This window comes from Piliocolobus tephrosceles, chromosome 12 (assembly GCF_002776525.5).
Source record: "Piliocolobus tephrosceles isolate RC106 chromosome 12, ASM277652v3, whole genome shotgun sequence".
NCBI classification, from domain to species: Eukaryota; Metazoa; Chordata; class Mammalia; order Primates; family Cercopithecidae; genus Piliocolobus; species Piliocolobus tephrosceles.
In genome coordinates this window covers 87410571-87431019 of record NC_045445.1, presented here as the reverse complement: position 1 = coordinate 87431019, position 20449 = coordinate 87410571, and the positions used below count along the sequence as shown (strand labels likewise).

General features: G+C 45.6%; 1 protein-coding gene across 1 annotated transcript in view; it reads left to right on the top strand.

Annotated features, from left to right (window-relative positions):
• The first annotated feature begins 299 nt into the window (after window positions 1-299).
• The window catches only part of MSN (moesin), a 74683-nt gene continuing 54533 nt past the window's right edge, over window positions 300-20449 (top strand). The window contains exon 1 of the mRNA XM_023198422.1: window positions 300-561. Coding sequence (XP_023054190.1) covers window positions 550-561 — 12 coding nt within the window. The 5' untranslated portion in view covers window positions 300-549. The remainder of the gene's footprint in view (window positions 562-20449) is intronic.

The following is a 20449-nucleotide window of genomic DNA, read 5'->3' as shown; positions in this document are numbered from 1 at the left end:
GTGATAGGTAGTGAGCTCCCCATCAGTGGAAAGTTGCAGTCAGGGGCTGAGTAAGCATCTGTCAGGGCCCAGGGTCTGGGGCCTGAGTGGGGGTGGGGCTGGAAGGCCAGGACGTGCAAGGCTAGGGGCTGTGATGGGGGTGGGAGAGGAGCGGGGTGGGTCTGGGTCGGGAGTGGTAGCTACCCTAGGTCCGCCTGGGCCCAGCCGGGCCCCCCACGTGGGCGCTGTGGTCTGGCTGCGCCGGGCCGGGCCAGGCGGGGCTGGGCGGGGCAAGGCCAGCGGTCGGCTGGGAGGCGGGCGCGAGGGCGGGGAGCGGCGCGGAAGCCGGGCCACATAAAGGAGCGGGCGGCGCAACAGGGGCGGCTCTTTCCTGGGTGGGGTTTGTGAAGTCGTGGCCCGTTAGCAGGAAGCCTAACAGTCGCCCCGACGCTAGTGAGGGACCCAATCTGAGTCCCCGGCCAACCGAATCCGAGCTGTGTGTACTGCGTGCTCAGCACTGCCCGACAGTCCTAGCTAAACTTCGCCAACTCCGCTGCCTTTGCCGCCACCATGCCCAAAACGGTGAGTGCCGGGGGTGGGCGCTGTCGACCCCAATGGCTCTGGCTGAGCCTCATAGCCCTTTGCTGATGGCTGAGGGCTTGGCCAGCCACCGGCCCGCCTGGGACGCCGCGCCCTCCGCCATAGCCAAGGGTAGGGAGGGGACCGGAGTGGGATCCTGGTCTGGTGCGCCCTCAGGGGTTGAGGGGGTGTCCAGGCTGGAAGTTTGGACAGGGCGAGGCCTGCCTCTTTCTCAGGTTCCAGTTCCCTGTGTCTGAGATGCAGCAGTGAGGACGGCTTCGTTGGGGCCTGGGGTTTCCCCTTTTCTCTGACGGGCCATGGGCACAGAGGAGAGGATTCTGGTCCAGAAGACTACACTTTCCCCAACTCAGGAATTGACACATTTCTGGGGCAAGGCTGCCAATGTCCAAGAGGGGCCATGGGAACAGAGAAGCAGGGAGGAAGGAGGGAGCCACTCGGGGAGGATCCGGCACCCCCACTCATCTTTCCCACAGCCTCACCGGGTGGCTCCAGCTGTTTTCCACTAGGAGGTGAGGAGAGAGATGTGAGGAAATCGTCATTGAGGATGCACCCGAGAGCACCAACACTTATTTAGGCACCAGTCTGAGGAGAGGCCTACCTCATCTCCTGGGAGAGAGGACCGATTTTTCCCTCCCCTCCACCCCCAAATCCCTGCCCCTCCTATTGCTTAATGCCTCTCTATCTCCTCCTATCCCCTCCGGACTATTTTGTGTGGTGTGGGTTCTCTCGTGGGGCCACACCTTTCTAGAGTGGTGGTTGATTTGGGGATGCGTCTCCACCCCACTGGCTGTTATGAGAGGAACAGAAGCCTCCTGGGAGTGGGGATAGGGGGGCCGGATGCCCAGGAGGGAGAGGGGAGGAGGGGTGTGCCTGACTAATGAGCTCTGCTTGCTTTTGTGCAAGTCATGCCAAATGGCTGCTGAGGCCCTTCCCTTGCTCAGAAAGGCCTGGTGACCACCCTGACTTGAGTCCCTTAGGCCAAACAGCTTGTTGGGCTGGCCTAGGCAATGCAGTGCTCCCAGATATGTCTCCCCAGGACTGCTTGAGACTTGTAGAGGTGAGATAGTGACTAGTAGCCTTGAAAAGGGCTGAAGGCCCCTGGGATGAGAGGAGGCAAGTTGGGGGACCAGCCTTTTGGGTTTGTGATGAGCTTTGGTTGCCACGTTACTGTATACCAGCTTCACTGCCAAGTCGTTCTTGCCTTTCCAGAACGTTGTCCTTCAGAAACACCAAGTTTTCAAAAAGTATGTGCTTTCACTGTCTGTCTCCTTTAAATTGCTTGTGGTTTTAGGACATGAGACTTTTACACACTTTCTTCCCTAACCCCTGCCCCCAAAGGAGAGAGTAATGGTTTTGGAGAGAGGGGAAAATACCCCATTGTCTGCCAAGAGAGGATTATAAAGATCCTGTCAGGAGCGGCTCTTTGGGTCTCTTTCTGCGGTTGAGTCCTGACTCCTCTTAAGGTGCGGCTTTGCCTGAACAGTTGGGTGGATCCCTGGGAATAGACATTGCTCCATGGCCTTTCTTCTGTAGTGGCATATCTCATCCTCAATTCTGAGATAGCCCACTTTGAAACACAATATCATGGGCCTGGAAGTTGCCTCAAACTTACATTAACGTCTCATCTGAGTCAAAGTGGAAAAGAAGACAAGACGGCGTGTTTATTGTTTTCCTGGGAACGGAGAGAGATTGAAGTATAAGCTGTTTGTAGTCAGTCCTGGAGTAATGAAGTTACCTAAATACTGAAGGCATTTTTATGCAGATTGACTGAAACCTGAATCAAATTGGAGGGAGAGGGCTGAGTTTTTTGATAGACTGGAAGCATTAGATAATTTTCTATGCTTCGACTCAAGGAATGGTCAACTTTTAGGAAAAGCAACTATATTATGTCTGTTAAGACTGTAGAATCTAATCTGAAAGGGACTTTGGAGACTATCTATTTAGTAAAACTCTCTTAAAACAAAAACAAAAACAAAAAACTAATGAGGATATTAAGACCTACAGGGAAAGACCTACCTAAGGGCACATGGTGACTGAGCCAAGATTGGGGTCCAGGCTTTCCGATGCTCATCTCATTGACCCTCTATTCTGACCCAGTGATTGAGTTCTCGACATTGAGTTCCCTTTCTTGCTCCAAACAAATTTCCCCCTGTTCTCAGAAATTTATGGGCCTCAGATAAAGGGAAATAATGAGTAATTTGAGCAAAGTGGCCAAGGTTGGCATTTGTGTGTCTCCTGGTAAGGTTCAGTAGTGTCACCACGTGCCTCCTGTTACTTTTCTTATTCCTCATACCAAGGTCGAGGTGTTCAGGGGCACACCCTAGTTCACTGAATACCAACCGGTAATGTTAATTAAAAGGGGAAAAAATTTCCCTTTCTCTGCTCCATTTTCATTTATGTGCTTTAGGCTATTTCTAGCGTATGACAGATAGAGAAAGGTAGTGGAAAATCAAACTCCTTCATTCATATGCAGCATGTCTACAGCCTATCTAGGGTTGGTTTCACTTTTATAGCTAATTGTCCCTCCTAGTCAGCCCAACCACCCCTACATCTGTTAAAACATGCCGGCCGAGCGCAGTGGCTCAAGCCTTTAATCCCAGCACTTTGGGAGGGCGAGGCGGGTGGATCACGAGATCAGGAGTTTGAGACCAGTCTGACCAACATGGTGAAACCCCGTCTCTACTAAAATTACAAAAATTAGCCAGGTGTGGTGGTGTGCACCTGTAATCCCAGCTATTCGGGAGGCTGAGGCAGGAGAATCGCTTGAACCCGGGAAGCAGAGGTTGCAGTGGGCCGAGATCGCATCACTGCACTCCAGTCTGGGCGACAGAGCAAGACTCCGTCTCAAAAGCAAAAAAAGCAAAAAAACAAAAAAAAACATGCCTCACTACCCACTGCCACCCTTGCCTTCTTGCCATTCCTTGGACTCTGCTTCTGGTTGCCAGTTTGCTGAGCCTGCTTTAGTAGCCAGAAAGGAAAAGCTTATTAATTGCCATCTACATTTTTTGGTGATGATGACAGTTATATATATATATATATTTTTTTTTTTGAGACAGAGTCTCGCTCTGTCGCCCAGGCTGGAGTGCAGTGGTGCGATCTCGGCTCACTGCAAGCTCTGCATCCCTGGTTTACGCCATTCTCCTGCCTCAGCCTCCCGAGTAGCTGGGACTACAGGTGCCCGCCACCACGCCCGGCTCGGTTATATATATATTTTTGAAATGGCCTTTCCCCCAGCCTACCTTCTTTAATTTTTTTTCTTTTAAGATCACAAAGGACTTGAGGCTTTCTTGGATTTCCTAAAAAAAGAGTGTTCTGAATGTTTGAGATGTTCTTGAGTTTCTGGTTTCCTTCTTTGGGATTTATTAAATGCTGGTATTGAAAAGGCTCTCCACAACTACAAACTCCAATTCCTCTCATTGTATAGATGATGAAACTGAAACCATGTTAGGGGGAGACTAACCTAGAGTGATGCAGTATGCCAGTTGCAAAGCTAGGACTTGAATCCAGGTCTTAGTTAGAGGGTCAGTCTTGGTGAAACACCTCTTTGATCTGCTGGGGTTTTAGCCATAGATCAACAGATCAGGGGAAAGGCAATCAAATGGTCATTTGATGGGACCATCAATGTGAGCAGACATAGAGCCTAGATCCTTGAAGTACTTGAAGGTGTCTGGGTCAGCATTCAGCTAAACTTTAACAGGGGCTATGTGAACTGTTTATTCTCCTGCCATTGCTAGCATTACTTGAGCCACTCGAGTGGCACTAAAGTGGTACTTGGTAAATAGGAGCCAGAATCTCAGTCTTTTAACCCTTGAACCAGCCCTGCCTACAGACTTAAGTGTGGGGAAAAGGATCAGGAAGAGAGGTTGTATGAGAGAGGATCCTGCATCTCTCGACTTTGGTTCTTCAGTTCACTTGGCCCTTTGTGAAAGTGTAGATGATAGAGATAGAGCAGGAACCATCTTGGGAATTTCCTTTACACATTTCTTTTAACAGCCCTCTGGGTAGGGAGGGGGCTGGTGGGGCAGGAAGGCCTTTGTGGGACCCACACTAACTAATCTATACTCTGGTGTTAGGCTTGGAGAGGGAAAGGTTGCTCTGTGAGTCAGTGATAGAAGTAGTATTGACCACTAATCTAACTTTCCGTTCTCTAGCTGCCTGCAACAGTAGCTTGTTTTAGGGTGTTGTTCTTACTCTTCTCTTACCTCCTGCTCCCATGAAACTGCTTTACCGAATGATGGAGCTGGAAAGGACATTTGGAAGTCATCTAGTCTATTCCCCTGCCTCCAAATCTAATTCTCTCTGGATGAGATAATATGACAGCTACAATTATTCTGAACTCTGTTCTAGTGTTGCATGGCAACAGCCTGTCTTAGGTCCCTTTGTATCTTTCTGGGAGTTTCCCCACTGGAATTTCTAGACTCTGGGTCCCCAGAGGGGAGAAGATCTGGCTACCAACACTACCAGAGTTAGGCCTTTCATAACCATAGCTGCTGGAAATTTGGCATTGTTACAGATTGCGAACAATCTGTCTCTAATCTTTCAAAGATAGAATTGAATTTATCCTATGCCTCTTTCCTAACTCACAATCTTCTTTCCCTGCCACCTGCTCTATTATTTTGCTTGCAAAGGGGAAAAAACAGGTACAAATGTGGTCTCCTTTGGGGTAGTCTGTTGGTTCAAGTGAAGGGGGTGGTATTTTCACGATTGACTGGCTTTGCTGTCCATCCCTCCTTCCATTTCATGCTTAGAGCTGAAAAACTTTTCAATTCCAGGTTCTAATTTGTGGTATAGAAGTTGTCACTTTGGAGGGTTAGCTCAGGATTCCATGAATTTGGAAGGTGGGTGCTGGGAAATGGAAAGCAACACTGAACTGAGAAATTTTCTTCTCTTTCCATGTAAGAAGAACTTCTCTCCTGTCCTCAGTAAAGTGAGCCAAATGAAGTGGGACTTTAGGCAAGTCCTTTCTTAAGGCCCTCTGTCTCTCCAGCTTGTCATGAGGGAGCTGTACCAGTGATGGGTAAACTCTAGGAATCCCTCCAGTACTGATGCTTTTGAGGATCTTGATGGTATAGCATTGAGTCTCTTATTTGTGTGTTCATTTCTTCAGACATTCTTTCTTCAACGTTTGGGCACCTATGTGCCAGGCAGTATTGGAAATACAAAATTGAACAGTGCTTATTAAAATGTTTCCTCTTGTCCCATTATACTTCTGGAGTGCTGTTTCTTCTTGAGTGCTGAGTTCAGAATGGACTGTTTCTCACATGGGAGTTAGTTTGTTTCATTAGTAGATCCAAGAAGAATACTGGCTTGAGTACTCTTGGCCATTTCTTCCTGAGTCTATGGGAGAGAAAGGGCTGTGTCTTTCCTTACTGTGGAAAGAAATAAAAAGTGAGAGTATATTATGAAGGCTGTGGGTTGACTGAAAAGCTTTGGACAAACACCAGAAGCTTCATAGATTTTCCTGCCATTCTTCCCACATTTTTCAATGACTGCCTGCCTGATAGTAGAATAGTCCCTTTTATTTCTGCTGAAAGGAAGGCCTGGAAGCTACTAGATTATGTTTCAGATTTTCTTCTAACATGGTTAGTGTGGTAGTTAGATATATTGGTAGGTATTGAGGCCTTCCTAAGGGCTCTGAAACAAGCCTCCTAAAGTATCTATCACCAGTAAGCTGAGGACTGGCTATTGTGGGGTACAGCTTTTTTTTTTTTTTTTTTTGATGTGGAGTTTTGCTCTTGTTGCTCAGGCTGGAGTGCAATGGCGCGATCTCGGCTCACCACAACCTCTGCCTCCTGGGTTCAAGCGATTCTCCTGCCTCAGGCTCCTGAGTAGCTGGGATTACAGGCATGCGCCACCACGCCTGGCTAATTTTGTATGGGGTACAGCATTTCAAAGGCATTTGCATCTAGGGCAACCCAGAGCTTCCCTAGCCTTAAGCTTTCCTTTAGCTGGTTGTTCTGGATGGGCAGGGTTTCTCACAGGAGTGTTTTGAACCACGGAACAACTGAGCTGGCCTTAAATCTTCTGCCTCAGCCTTTATCTTCTTGATGGGGGCACTAAAGTCCAGAAAAGGGAAAGGATTTGAGTGAACTGGTTACAGTACCAGGAATAAAACCTAACTTGCTTGGCTCCAGTGTAGGGTAGGGACTTTGAATGCCTACCTTCTAAATGGCACTACTGCGAGGTGCTCAATGTCTTCTCCCTCTGTGCTGGTGGTGACATGACTGTGGAGTTATGGTCATAGAAAGAGCAAGTTCTTCTGAGAATGTAGAGCTGACCTCATGGGTTTCTTTATTTGGAAATGGTTCAGGCTCTGACCTTGTCTCAGGAACTCTTTGTAGCACTTCCCAGGAAGGTAAGTGTTTTGCTTTGGCTTGTGAAGGGTGGTGGAAGGCATATGTATAGGCTGAAGGGAGGTAGAGAGAGGACACTAGTTCATTTTCCTGCTTGAGACTAGGCCTTGCTGTCCTAAGAAACTTTAGGGAGTAATTTCTTCATCGTATTCATAGCCAGAGGGGTTAGGCAGCTTGTTCGAGGTCACAAAGTTGGTAATAGTATTGAAAGGAGAACTTGGATTTCCTAATTCCCAAGTTAGTGGTCTCCCACTGGACTTGGCTGTCTTAGAAGGATGACTCCATCCAGAGAGCACAGACTTCCAGAGAATTGGCTCTGTGGTGATTACATTAACAATATGGCTACAATGGAGTTCCCCTAAAATGCTTTTGCTATAGCAGGTTTTTCTGGGATCTCCGATGACTGTCTTCTCTTCCTGCCCACCCCTCACCCCAGTTCCCTGCTTTCTCTTTGCCCTCTTTAATTCTGAGCTCTGACCTCTTTGAATTCTGAATTCTGACTCAGTGCTCCAGCTTCATCTGTCCCTTGAGTTAGGAGAACAGTATGGCACTTTTTCAATTTAGTGACAATATTTGCTGCTGCAGCAAATTGTTTGAATGCAGACTGGAATCTCCTGGCCTCAAACTTCACCACTCACCTCTAGGTGCTTATAGGCCAAGTCTGGGGCAGGAAGCTAAAAAAAGATCTTTCAAGCCTCCATGGAAAGGAAGCATAGTGTTGCAAAACAGACTCTGAAACTAGACTGCTTGGAGTCACATCTGAGCTCTGCGACCAACTAGTTATATAGCCTTGGACAAGTTATTTAACTTCTACACCTCATTTTCCTCAACCATAAATAATAATAGTACTTACAGGGTTGTTGTGAGGATTACATGAGGTAATTTATGTAAAGGGCTTAGAACTGTGCCTAGAATCTGACAAGTGATATACAGATGTTATGATTATTTGTTGAATTAGTATATGCCTAACTTTGTGCTAGATGGGATGGACAAGAAAGAAGACAAGTAGTTGAATTTTCACCATTTAATGAGTGGTTACTATGTACTATTTACCGTAAGGGACAGAAATAAATGAAGGGATGATGTAATTGCTGCCTTCAAAGATCTCCTATCTCCTATTTAATTGGGGATTTAGGGCTAACTCACTTAAAAACGACTTGAGAAAAATATACACTTTGCATGGCATTTTCTACAACTTTTTGAGGAGAAAGGGTTTACTGGGACATGAACAGGGCCTTAAAGGGTGTGTACACTTGGGAGCAGTGGCCGTTCTGGGTGGGAAAGTGATGTGTTTTGGGTATGTGGGTGTAAACCAGGTGGCCCTAGGCTGATGCTCTCTTGACAGTGACTTTCTCTGAAGTGAAGGGAGGCTTGAGGTGCTGACTGATTCAAGGGGAGCCACAGATATAAGCATAGATGAAGCTGCTCTTCCTAGGGTCATATGGATCCAACAGTCCTTTCTTAATTGGCAAACAAGGGTCTGTGGGGGAGACTATACTTTTGGTTTTCCAGAATTGGGCAAATTAATTTTTTTTTTTTTTGAGATGGAGTCTTGCTCTGTTGCCCAGGCTGGAGTGCAATGGCGTAATCTTGGTTTACTGTAACTTCCGCCTCCTGGGTTCAAGCGATTCTTGTGCCTCAGCCTCCCAAATAACTGGGATTACAGGCATGAGCCACCATGCCCAGCTAATTTTTGTATTTTTAGTAGAGACGGGGTTTCACCATGTTGGCCAGGCTGGTCTTGAACTCCTGACCTCAAGTGATCCACCTGCCTCGGCCTCCCAAAGTGGTGGAATTACAGGTGTGAGCCACCACGCCCCGCCTGGGCAAATTAATTTTTAAAAATGTTGCTTTTGTTGCCTAAGTAGGTATGTGAGAGGGTCTTTTCTTCATGCTTACACATGAACTAAACCAAAGAATAGAGCTTGGCTTGGCAATAACTTTTTATGTCAGCAGCCTAGAAACAGCTTTTAATTCTCCCATTGACTGTGCTATAAAATCAGGTATTTGGGAAAGGGTGGAGATACAGGGAGGATTTCTCAGTGTGTGGTTGTTAGAGGTGGAGGAATATGACGTTTTCTGGCCAGGGCACAGCTGCAGCATCCGTGTCTTGAATTTGGAGAAAAGGCCTTTTGGGCAACTTTCAAAGCATAGCCCTTTGTGCCTAATGACACAGATACGAGATCTGATGCTTCTTTCAATCGGCTTGTTGTGGCATAAGGTAAGTGTTAATATATCTCCTAGGCCACTAGTATGGCAAATGGCTCTGTGCTTGCTTAATAGAACTTTTTTGCCAGTTATCTTCTGTGATTGGTGACTTCGAAGATTGAAGTTTCTTCCCATTCCTGGCAACCCTTCTGCCTTGTGGGAATTTGACAGATACATTGTACATCCGGGGTATTGGTCAGGGCCTAATGAGAGAAGAGTTGAGATGTGACAAATTGGTTGTACAAAACAAGATATAATCCTGAACTTTTCCTGGGTATATATTTGGGAAGTGACTGGGGCCAAGGCCTAGGAGGGGGAACAAGGCATACCTATCAGGCTTGATCAGTATTTCTTTCCCTCTCGTTAGCCTTGGCCTCCATTAAATACCTGAGAAGGATCAAGTCTTATTTTTCTCAAGTTGTGTGTTTAGATAAGGTTCCTGATCTCACTTTCTTGATCTAATCTGCCCTCCCTCCACCCATGATCCATTTCTTTTTTTGTTTTTTTGTTTTTTGAGACGGAGTCTTGCTCTGTTGGCCAGGTTGGAGTGCAGTGGCACGATTTCGGTTCACTGCAACCTCTGTCTCCTGGGTTCGAGAGATTCTTCTGCCTCAGCCACCCAAGTAGCTGGGACTACAGGCGTGCGCCCCCAAGCCCGGCTAATTTTTGTATTTTTTTAGTAGAGACGAGGTTTCACCATGTTGGCCAGGCTGGTCTTGAACTCCTGACCTCAGGTGATCCACCTGCTTCAGCCTCCCAAAGTGCTGGGATTACAGGTGTGCGGCATCGCACCTGGCTGATCCATTTAGTTTTTCAGAATCTCAACCTGGATGTTTGATGAAGCTCACCAAGAGCCTCTTTTTTATCTGTTGTAATTTTTAACTGAGGTTGACTAATCTACGGTATGGAGTTGGAGGGTGAGGGTCAAGGTAACAGTCAATCTGGGTATCATTAGTTAAGTCGTACAAATCTTTGCTATTTTCAAGGGTTTTAAGTGAGCTAAACTCCTCTCCAAACATCCTTGTAGATACTTGTGGGAGACTGACTAATTCCTTTACAAAGAAGAAAAGTCACATAACTTCTTTGTCTTTTAATTTTCCTTTTCTCCAACATGAAAATATCAGTAATATTAGAAATAGGCAAATGGAATTTGAGCGTGGTGGCTCACACCTGTAATCCCAGCATTTTGAGAGGCCGAGGCAGGTGGATCATTTGAGGTCAGGAATTTGAGACCAGCCTGGCCAATATGGTGAAACCTTGTCTCTACTAAAAATAGACAAAATAGCCGGGCGTGTTGGTGGGCGCCTGTAATCCCAGCTACTGGGGAGGCTGAGGCAGGAGAATCACTTGAACCTGGGAGATGGAGGTTGGAGTGAGCTGAGATCACGCCATTGCACTCCAGCCTGGGTGACAAAGCAAGACTCTGTCTTAAAAAAAAGAAAAAAGAAAAAAGAAATATGTAAATGGAAAAGAACAAAACCCCCTCCCAGGTTCCTTATTTCCCTTGGTGCCTGGGCCATTGTAGATCTAGCATATGCCTGGTGGGAACATCTACCATTTGCTTTAGGGTTACACTACATCTTTCTACTTTGAGTGCTTGAAGAGCTGCTCCAGCAGGGCCTGTTGTTGGCCTGGTGAAAATCTAGCCTAGTTGCCTTTCTGTCTGCCATAGCCTGGGCATTTTCCTAAAGTTGGGAGTTTTTTTCCTTCTGGCCTTAGGCCAGTTGCCAGAGGAAACCGATGACTAAAGGCTTCCTCCCTGCGACGTCAACTTCTGGAACCTTTCCTGATGATTCCTACCAGTCAAGTCTGCCTTATTTGGCTATTTTCTCCCCCCTCAAGTTACTCCCTCTCCTTGCCAGCCCACCTCAACTAGTCCTCTGTTCCCCTTTAGTACAGGGATTGCCTTCTTCGAGTTTATACAATACCACCTGCAAACTTCTTTTCTTCTTGTTTAGAGTCCTAATATGGGGGAGGAGTGGGGAAGGAGAGAGGAAGATGAGAGAGCTCTGGAATGACTGTGATTTCTCCACCCTGCTTTCTTATCTCCCCTTATCCTCTTGGCACTGCCTGGTCACTCCTCTCCAGCTTCTTACCTAGATCTTTGACAGCCTAGGAGTGGTCTCGATTGGCCTAAAGAGGTTCAGAGTGTGGAGGTGGGATGGGGCTAGGGCTTTCAGCATTTGAAACTATTTCTTTGGAGCAGGTAAAGCCTTCCAGTTGGTAAGTCTAGTTCTTTAAGTATGCCTGTTGTATGCCAAGCCTTCTCACTTGACTTTCCTGGGTGGGCTGAGTCTAAGTTCCCTCTACCTCCCCTTCCCAGTCCTGAGCTATCTAACTTTAGGTTAGAAGAGCTGAGCTTTTGATACTTACAGCTTGGGGCAGTTGTCTAGGTGTCTTTTTAAAAATACCTTTTGAGAAGCTTCCTTTACCCATTTAGAAAGGCATTGAGTGTGTCATTTTCTCCTCCGGCTATCAATATATAAGCAGCCCCCTCTATTTCAGTGAGCTCTGCTCTGGATATACTGGATCTACCTACCAGAGAGCTCACTGTGGAGATCCTGGCTTGGAGACACAACTGTTGACTACATGCCTTGGGTGGGGTCTTGGAGTCCAGCCTGCAGACTACAGTTGCTGGCTATTTTTGGTTATCTGTGACTCAGGAAGAATAGAAGACCCTTGGATTGGTCATTGTTCCATCAGGGAAAGGGAAGACAAAGAAACAAACTAAAACTGAGCGCATATGAGATTTGACTTCCTTTACTCCCTCCCCCACAACATCCCTCTTTGTAAGGCTATGGAATTGCTTTTGACTGAGCCTTAAATTGCTAAGCTCCCTTTCCCCTTCCTCTATCTGAGTCATTGTTGACTATGTTGCCCTTGGATGGGGAGAGTTGGTGATGTGGTCTTGGGTGGAGCAAAAGGGAGAATTTCTAGTCAGGAAGATTGCCACACACCTAGTGTTGGGCTTTCAACTGATCCTGTATTTTGTAAATATGATTTCCTTTGGTATTAGTCCTGGAGATCAAAGGAGAGGGACTTCTGAATTTTCTGTGAGGGCCTACAAGGCTGATAGAGAATAAGCAAGTTCCTGGGAGAGGTGTACCCTTCACTGGATCTGTTTTTGCCCATCCTCTACTTCTTCCTCCTTTTCTTCCTTCTCACTGACATTTTATCCAGTGCTTGCTTGTGAAACAAGGATCCCACATTGGATCTCTAGCCACCTAAGAGTTGGCCATGAACATAAAACTTAACTGCTCTGAGCCCCCTGGAGAAAGCGCAAGAAGAAGTCTTGGCATCTGTTTTCCTTCCTTTAGAAACAAGTTCCGTGGGCATCCTTGGGCAGCTTAACCAGAGAAGCCTTAGTTGGGTAGTGCTGGGCAGTGCTATTAGGGGGAAGATTCTTCTCCAGCATTGAGCTGGAATGGCCTTTGGGCTATGCAGGAGCTTGCTGCTGGAAGCAGCTGCCTTGCTGGAAGCTTCTCATTCGTGAGTTGTTAGCGATGCCAGTTGTAGGTGGTGGATCAAAATGGCTGTTGGTTTGGGAAGGTAGGCAAGCAGGTGGAGGAGGAAGGAATGTAGAGTCAAATGGAAGAAGAGTGGTTCTTTATTTTTATATTTCCCCTTTTTGTAAAACTCAACATGACATATGTGACAAAGTTTAGCAAATAGAGAAATTGTGTATAAATTCATCATTTTAACATGGCAATAATTATTTGTATTTTTTGTCATATCTCATATATGTACCTTAGTTTTCGATGGTGCAATCATTGTGTACATAAAAAAGTTCTACTTCTTTCCCCCTACTTAACACATCACTAAAAACTTAGATAAATGCTATTTAATTTTAAGAAATGAACATTCTAATGGCCATGTAAAATTCTATTCAATGGCTATGCCATAATTTAAAATCATTCTCCTTTGGGGGAGCATTTAGTTTACTCCCAGCATTTGCTAGTATAGATAACATTCCCATGAATGTGAAAAGAGAAAATTGAAACCTCTTAGCATGGCATGTAGGGAGATCCCTTTGGTACCTCACCCGATTCTAGCTTCCTCTCCCAACTCAGCTCCCATTTATTCCTACATGTATGCTATGTGGTAGCTTTGTGGGCCCAAGGTTTCCCAAGTCCAGGTAAGCCATACCCATCCTTTTTCTTTTTATCATCCAGCTTTCTCAGGTTGAATTTTTGTTGTTGTTGTTGTTGTTTTGTTTTCTTGAGACAGAGTCTCACTCTGTTACCCAGGCTGGAGTGCAGTTGTCCAAACTTGGCTCACTGCAACCTCCACCTCCTGGGTTCAAGCGATTCTTGTGCCTCAGCCTCCCCAGTAGCTGAAATTACAGGCATGTGTCACCACACCTGGCTAATTTTTGTATTTTTTTAGTAGAGTCAGGGTTTTACCATGTTGGCCAGGCTGGTCTTGAACTCCTGGCCTAAAGTGATCCACCCACCTCAGCCTCCCAAAGTGCTGGGATTACAAGCAAGAGCCACAGTGCCTGGCCATGAATTTTTTTTTTTTTTTTTTAACTGTGAAAAGCAATGGCATACTTCTTCTTTCTGCTTTAGACTATGTTCTTTCCTTCAGCTCGAAGTTTCAGGTGCCTCTTCTTCACCTCCCCCCCTCCCCAATCCATGTCACTTCCACTGGAAATTTTCTTTATTACTCCCAGATAGTATTGTACTATCTTCTGTGTGCCCATTGTACTTTGTAAGAACTTCTGTTATGTTATTTACCATGCGGAATTGCAGCCATCTGGGCTCCTAGGGTTGTTCTTTCATTTAACTTGTGCATTTGGAAATTTCTAGCTCTTCCTGCCTCAAGAAGGGGCCATTCTCCAGGTGGAGGTGGTTAGGAATGGACAAACCTTTGAGGAGCATTTGGTCAGTAATATACATGGTGAGGGAGAAGCAGTAGCAATGAATGCAGGGGATCCAACAGTGTTGGATGAGCACGTGGTAGGGCATACTAACCACTAGTAATAGAAAAAATACACCTTGGAGAAGGGACAGGTGTATTAGCACCTATAGGGAAGAGAGGCCTGAGGGTAAGTACAGAGAAAGCCTAGCTGGCCTTGAGTCACTAGTGCAAATTCTGAAACCATTCCAGATTTTAGTTCCCCATCTGTGGAATGGAGAGAGTAATAGCACCCTACTTTTTAGGGTTATGCTGAGGATTCATTCAGTGCACTAATGCATCTGCAAGTGCTCTGTGAGGTGTGAGGCACAAAGGAAGGAAGGTAGGCCCAGGACATTCCAGTGTTTGTTCCAGTTGGCCTTTTAAAGTTCTGTCCTATGTATGATTCCAATCAAGCCTCTGAACCCAGAAGGCTAGATGCTACAGTTTCTCTGAACCCCACATAGGTGCCGCTACAGCCTGTTTTTTTTTTTTAATTTATTTTTTATTTATTTTTATTTTTTAAGTAGGAGGTATGCAGGAAAGTACCATCTCCTCTCTGATTTGAGCAACATGACTCCAACTACCCTAGCACAACCCTACTCAAGAATGACCACAAGTGCCTGGGGAGGGAGGTGCCACCTTCACCTTAGCTCTTTAGTATAAAATAAGTGGTTTAGAGTAGAGGGTTTCCTAACATCCTTTTAGCTGTAGGTAGAAGTATAGAAGCTGCAGTGAAACTGAGCACCTTTCAGGTCTTCTGGTCTGAAGCCTGCCATGCACTGTGGGAAGAACAAATCTTCATGTCTGTCACTAACTGTATACTCTTCAGAGGCCTGCCCATCTCATCTGTCTTAGGAAAACAGTTCATGAAGAACCATCTAAGCCAAATTTAATGTCTTTGAGTGGAGAATCCCAATTAATTGCTTTTTGTTTTCGCCACATACTACCCATGGATCTTTTGTTTTTGTTGTTGTTTTTGGGACCCTTGGCTTCTTGCTGCTGCCTTGGCCATTTGCATACCCCTAGCCCACCCCAGGATTTTATGTTTTGTAAGGAAGCAAATTACCTGAGCCAGTGGAAGATCTACTCGTATACTATACATCAACACAAAGAAGGGACTTGCTCAAGGTCACGAATTGAGGCAGAAGCAGAAACTGGTATTGAAGGCAAGACTCTCAGGAGTGTGGTCTTTCTATTATATCAGTCTAGCCCACTACTACGTAAGCTTCGTGAGAACAGAGATGGTTTCCCACCACCCATTGTATCCCCAGTACCTAACACAATGATGCCTGGCGTAAAGTAGATTCTCAAAAATATATATTGAATAGATATGTTAATAGCTACTATTTTCATGTTGGAACTGTATTCTTTAGATTCCTTTAGCTAGATCTACCAGACAGCCAAACAACAATTCCATTGATCCACTGGAAACTACCTAATGTGGACCCAGCTGGGCCCTGGCAGAATGGAGCAGGGTAGCACCAGGGAATGGGAAGGCATTGTCTCTCTTGTGCATCTTGGAGAGACTGTTTATCTGTGAGTGGCCAGCATGTTCATAGCCATTTCTGCTCCCTTTTCCCATATAGTCACATAATACTGTAGTGTTCATGTCAAGTGAGAATATTCAAATCAAAGCTTTTTGTGGATTCTAACAGGCAGCCATGCAAACATTTCTGTCCACCTTTGTGAAGTAGCCCAAAGTTTGGCTGTAGAGTACGTATTTGAGACATTACTCAATTTTTTATTTTTTGTATTTGTGCTACTCATTATGGCATGGCCAGCAGGCAGGGCTGCATTGTGTAACTTAATCCTGAGAGGTTTGTGCATCTGAGGTTTAGGGATTCCATTGGCCCCTGTGCTGAGGCCTACGAAGAGACAGGCACAGATCAGGGAGGATAGCAAGGAAGTCCTGGAGATCATAATGTTGGGGCATCCAGTGGATATCCACTCTTGCTATTGCTACTGTTGCCACCACCACCACCACCACCACCACCACCACCACCACCACCCAGGCTGCTTTAGGGCCCAGAGCTGCATATTTTTGCAGACTGGGTATGTTTTGTCCAAGATAGGCTAATTTTGGGGGCAATAGGAGGTATTTTCCTACCATCCACTCCTGAGAGAGGGGTAGGGCCAGCATTTGAGAGGTGTAGGTTTATGCTTACTAGGTAAGGTTGGCTGTCCTAAAATAGAGCTTCTGAAGGTCACTTCGTCTTTAAAGGACTTTTCCCATCTGTTTTTTAAGTCCTGAGCTAGACGGCATATAAGGAAAGTTAGCAGACACAATTTCTGCTGTGTGGCAGGACAGATTTAAATAAAGACAGGCTTTGTTTTACAATTTTGGATTAATTTTTCATTATGAAACTAAACATATTTGTTGTAAGAAGTGAAACAGCATTGAAAAATATAAAACCTCCTGTCTTCTGCCCCGACTGTATTCTCCAGAGACAACCATCATTAACCAGTTAGTTATGTGAACATAGACTCTTTTTTTCTGTTTTTTCTTTTTTTTTTTTTTCTTTCTTTCTTTTTTGAGATGGAGTCTTGCTCTGTTGCCCAGCCTGGAGTGCAGTGGTACGATATTGGCTCACTGCAATCTCTGCCTCCCAGGTTCAAGTGATTCTTAGACCTCAGCTTCCTGAGTAGCTGGGATTACAGGCGCCTGCCACCATGTCTGGCTAATTTTTTCTATTTTTAGTAGAAATGTGGTCTCGCCATGTTGGCCGGCCTGGTCCTGAACTCCTGACCTCAGGTGATCCACCCGCCTTGGCCTCCCAAAGTGCTGGGATTATAGGCATGAGCCACTGTGCCAGCCCATAGACTTTTTTTTCATGCATTTGTACATATATGTCTTTAAACGCACAGATAGTACAAATCCATATTGTTCGGCTTTTTTAATTTAGTATGTGCTGGCCGTCTTTTAATGTCAAATCTGACTTTAAAGTCTACAGGGGCTCATTAATAAGCAAATTAACAAATAGGTAGAACACTTTTTAAACATTATTTTTATTTTTTGAGACGGAGTTTTGCTCTTTTTGCCCAGGCTGGAGTGCAATGGTGTGATCTTGGCTCACTGAAACCTCCGCCTCCTGGATTCAAGCTATTTTCCTGCCTCAGCCTCCCGAGTAGGTGGGATTACAGGCGCATGCCACCACAGCAGACTAATTTTGTATTTTTAGTAGAGACAGGGTTTCACCATGTTGGTCAGGCTGGTCTCGAACTCCTGACCTCCACTAATCCACCCGCCTCGTTCTCCCAAAGTGCTGGGATTGCAAGCGTAAGCCACTGTGCCTGGCCAAATTTTTTTTGTATAGAGACAGGGTCTCACTCTGTTACCCAGGCTGGAGTGCACTGGTGTGGTCGTAGCACACTGTAACCTCCAACTCCTGGGCTTAAGCAATCCTCCTGTCTCAGCCCCCTGAGTGGCTAAGACTACAGGTGCATTCTACCATGCCCATTTTTTTTTTTTTTATTTTTTTGTATGGACAGGGTGCTAGCTATGTTGCCCAGGCTAGTCTTGAGCTCCCGGGCTCAAGAAATCCTGTCACCTCAGCCTCCCAAAGTGTTGGGATTAAAGGTGTGAGCCACCAACGCCCAGATAAATTGGCAGAACACTTAAAATCTACACAAATATAGGGGCCATACTCTTCATTAAGTGGGAAATAAAGAAGATGTAGTGAGGATTTGTCTGTTTGAGAGGGAAGGCTTTTTGAAGATGTGATATGTGAATCCTTCTGCTGGGATGACAGATGATGGTAGCTGCTCCCCTTTCCAAGCTCAGTAGGCCCCACCTATAGAGATTGCTTTAGATCCTGTGTCTAAATGATCTCAGTGGAGTGATTAGTGGTAGGATAAACTTATTTTCTATGCTTAGCATGGTCTCCTTCCTGTTCTGTGGTTTTGCCAACTTGGGGTGGTTTGATTCCAGACAGTACCTGACTGAGAATCCTGCACCTCAGAAGACCTCTGGCTGTTGGAGCTGTCTGAGGTGAAGGAAAGAAACTTTGTGAGTGTACATATGTGTGTGTTTGTGGTAGGCACATGCTTTTCCAATGTTCTCCAAAGAAGAGCAGTGGAGACTGGTCCGATGGTAGTGGGTTACTGATGGTACTGGGTTATCAGAACTTATTAACATTAACGTCACCAAAGGTTTTGTTTTTGTTTTTGTTTTTCTGTTTTTTTGAGACAGAGTCTTGCTCTGTCACTCAGGTTGGAGTGCAGTGGCATGATCTTGGCTCACAGCGGCCTCTACCTTCCAGGTTCAAGCAGTTCTCATGCGTCAGCCTCCCAAGTATAGGCATGCACCACTGTGCCTGGCCAATTTTAATATTTTTAGTAGAGACAGGGTTTTGCCATGTTGGTCAGGCTGGTCTCGAACTCCTGGCTTCAAGCAATCTGCCTGCCTTGGCCTTCCAAAGTGTTGGGATTGCAGGTGTGAGCCACCATGCCTCAGCCACCAAAGTTGGTATACAACGCCCCACTGCTAAATTTGACTGGCTTAAAAAAAAAAAAAAAAAAAACAAAGAAGAGCTTTGGAAGGGCCTGTCAATTATCAGAGAATCTGGATTAGAATCCCCTTCCTAACAACATACACATCAGGAATCTTGTCCACGTGGTAGGAAAGTGGAATTTTGCAGGATACTCAGCTGTAACTGAGCCACCAGTTGAATAATTGAGGAAGATAGTGATTTGTGAAATACAAATATTTTGAAAGAAAAATTCTAGCCTAGTGGTTGCTGGTCCTGGTCTTAGAAGCTTTCTAGCTTGAGGGTATTGATTATGTTGAAGGAACCAGGCCAGTAGAGGAGAAGCAGAATTACCAGAAATGCTGGCTCTATTCTGCCCATTCTTGGCAGGCCCCACCTTTCTCTTGCCTTTTTATTCCCATACTTCCACGGTGGGTGGGGCGGAGTTCTGCTTGCCCAGCCTGGAACCTCTGCTACCAGAGGTTGACCCTGACTAGGCTAGGCCCACAGGCCACTGCAGGCATGATTCCCTTCCCCTTCAGACAAACAGGAAGCTGCCTGCAAACTCTGAGTGACTGACACTTTCAGAAGCTTTGTGGGGCAGGGCATTTGAGATGAGGCTGCAAAAGGAAAAGGAAATGACATTTTAAATAATTTTTTGGGCTACTTGAGAAGGTGTGGATCCAAAGTATCTCCAGGCATTTATTGTAGGCCAGGCTTGTAGGAATATCTGTGTTTCCATACTTACTTGCTGTTTGACCTTGGGGAAGTTTGTTAACCTCCCTGAGCCTCCCCTTTTCCCATTGGTAAAGTGGGAAGGATTATGTGTTAACCTCAGAATTGGTGGGAAACTTGGATAAGTTAACAGTGGAAGGCTCTGAAATGTTAGCTCTGTAGAAAATCAAGTGTACAGGATTCAGGTGCCCAGAGAAGTTTAAATCTTGTTTTAATAGTCTCTGTTGACAAAAGTAGTAGAGTATGTCAGTAGATGAAAGACTTTCAGCTCACCACTAAGAATAGTTATGATCCTTAAAAGGGTGAGCCTCAGTTACCAGAAAATGTTCAGTTCTGTGGTACAGCTCATTTATAGACCATTTAGGACCAATGAGGCATTGCCATATAATCATCTCTCAACCATCCATAATAAAACTCTCTTCTTGGCCGGGCATGGTAGCTCATGCCTGTAATCCCAGCACTTTGGGAGGCTGAGGCGGGCGAATCATGAGGTCAGGAGTTTGAGACCAGCCTGACCAAAATGGTGAAACCCTGTCTCTACTAAAAATACAAAAAAATTAGCTGGGTGTGGTGGCAAGTGCCTATAATCCCAGTTACTCAGGAGGCTGAGGCAAGAGAATCACTTGAATCCAGGAGGCAGAGGGTGCAGTGAGCTCAGATTGAGCCACTGCACTCCAGCCTGGGTGACAGAGCGAGACTCTGTCTCAAAAAACAAACAAACAAATCCCCTCTCTTCTCAGCTACCTGTGGACTGCCTATTCTAAATAATGTGAGCTCAGGGAATATAAGCTCTTCTGATAGTCCAAATAACACATAATTAGTTATTCAAACATGTCCCAAAAGTTTCCAGGGTGAAGTGGTTAGGTTGCTATTGCTGAGTAATCCATGGAGTATTACTCTTATGTTGATGTGGATAACTGATCTTAACTATAAGGAAAATGGTGAACTTTGCACTCTGGAGCAAGGAAAGTGATAGGCTTCTACTTCTCAGATCATCTGTGCCCTCACTGACCATCCCTCCAGCTGTGAACTCGGGTAGAGGCAGCACATTTATGAGAATCGGATTGGAAAGGAGGCAATTCTTCAAAGATTGGAGGTTGAGAAGACATGTTTGAGTGTGTCCTGCATAGACTTTTATTCCAGGGAGAGTCGAGTAGTTCTCTCTTCACCACACTCTGCTGAGATTGTCCTTTGGCAAGAAGAACCAAG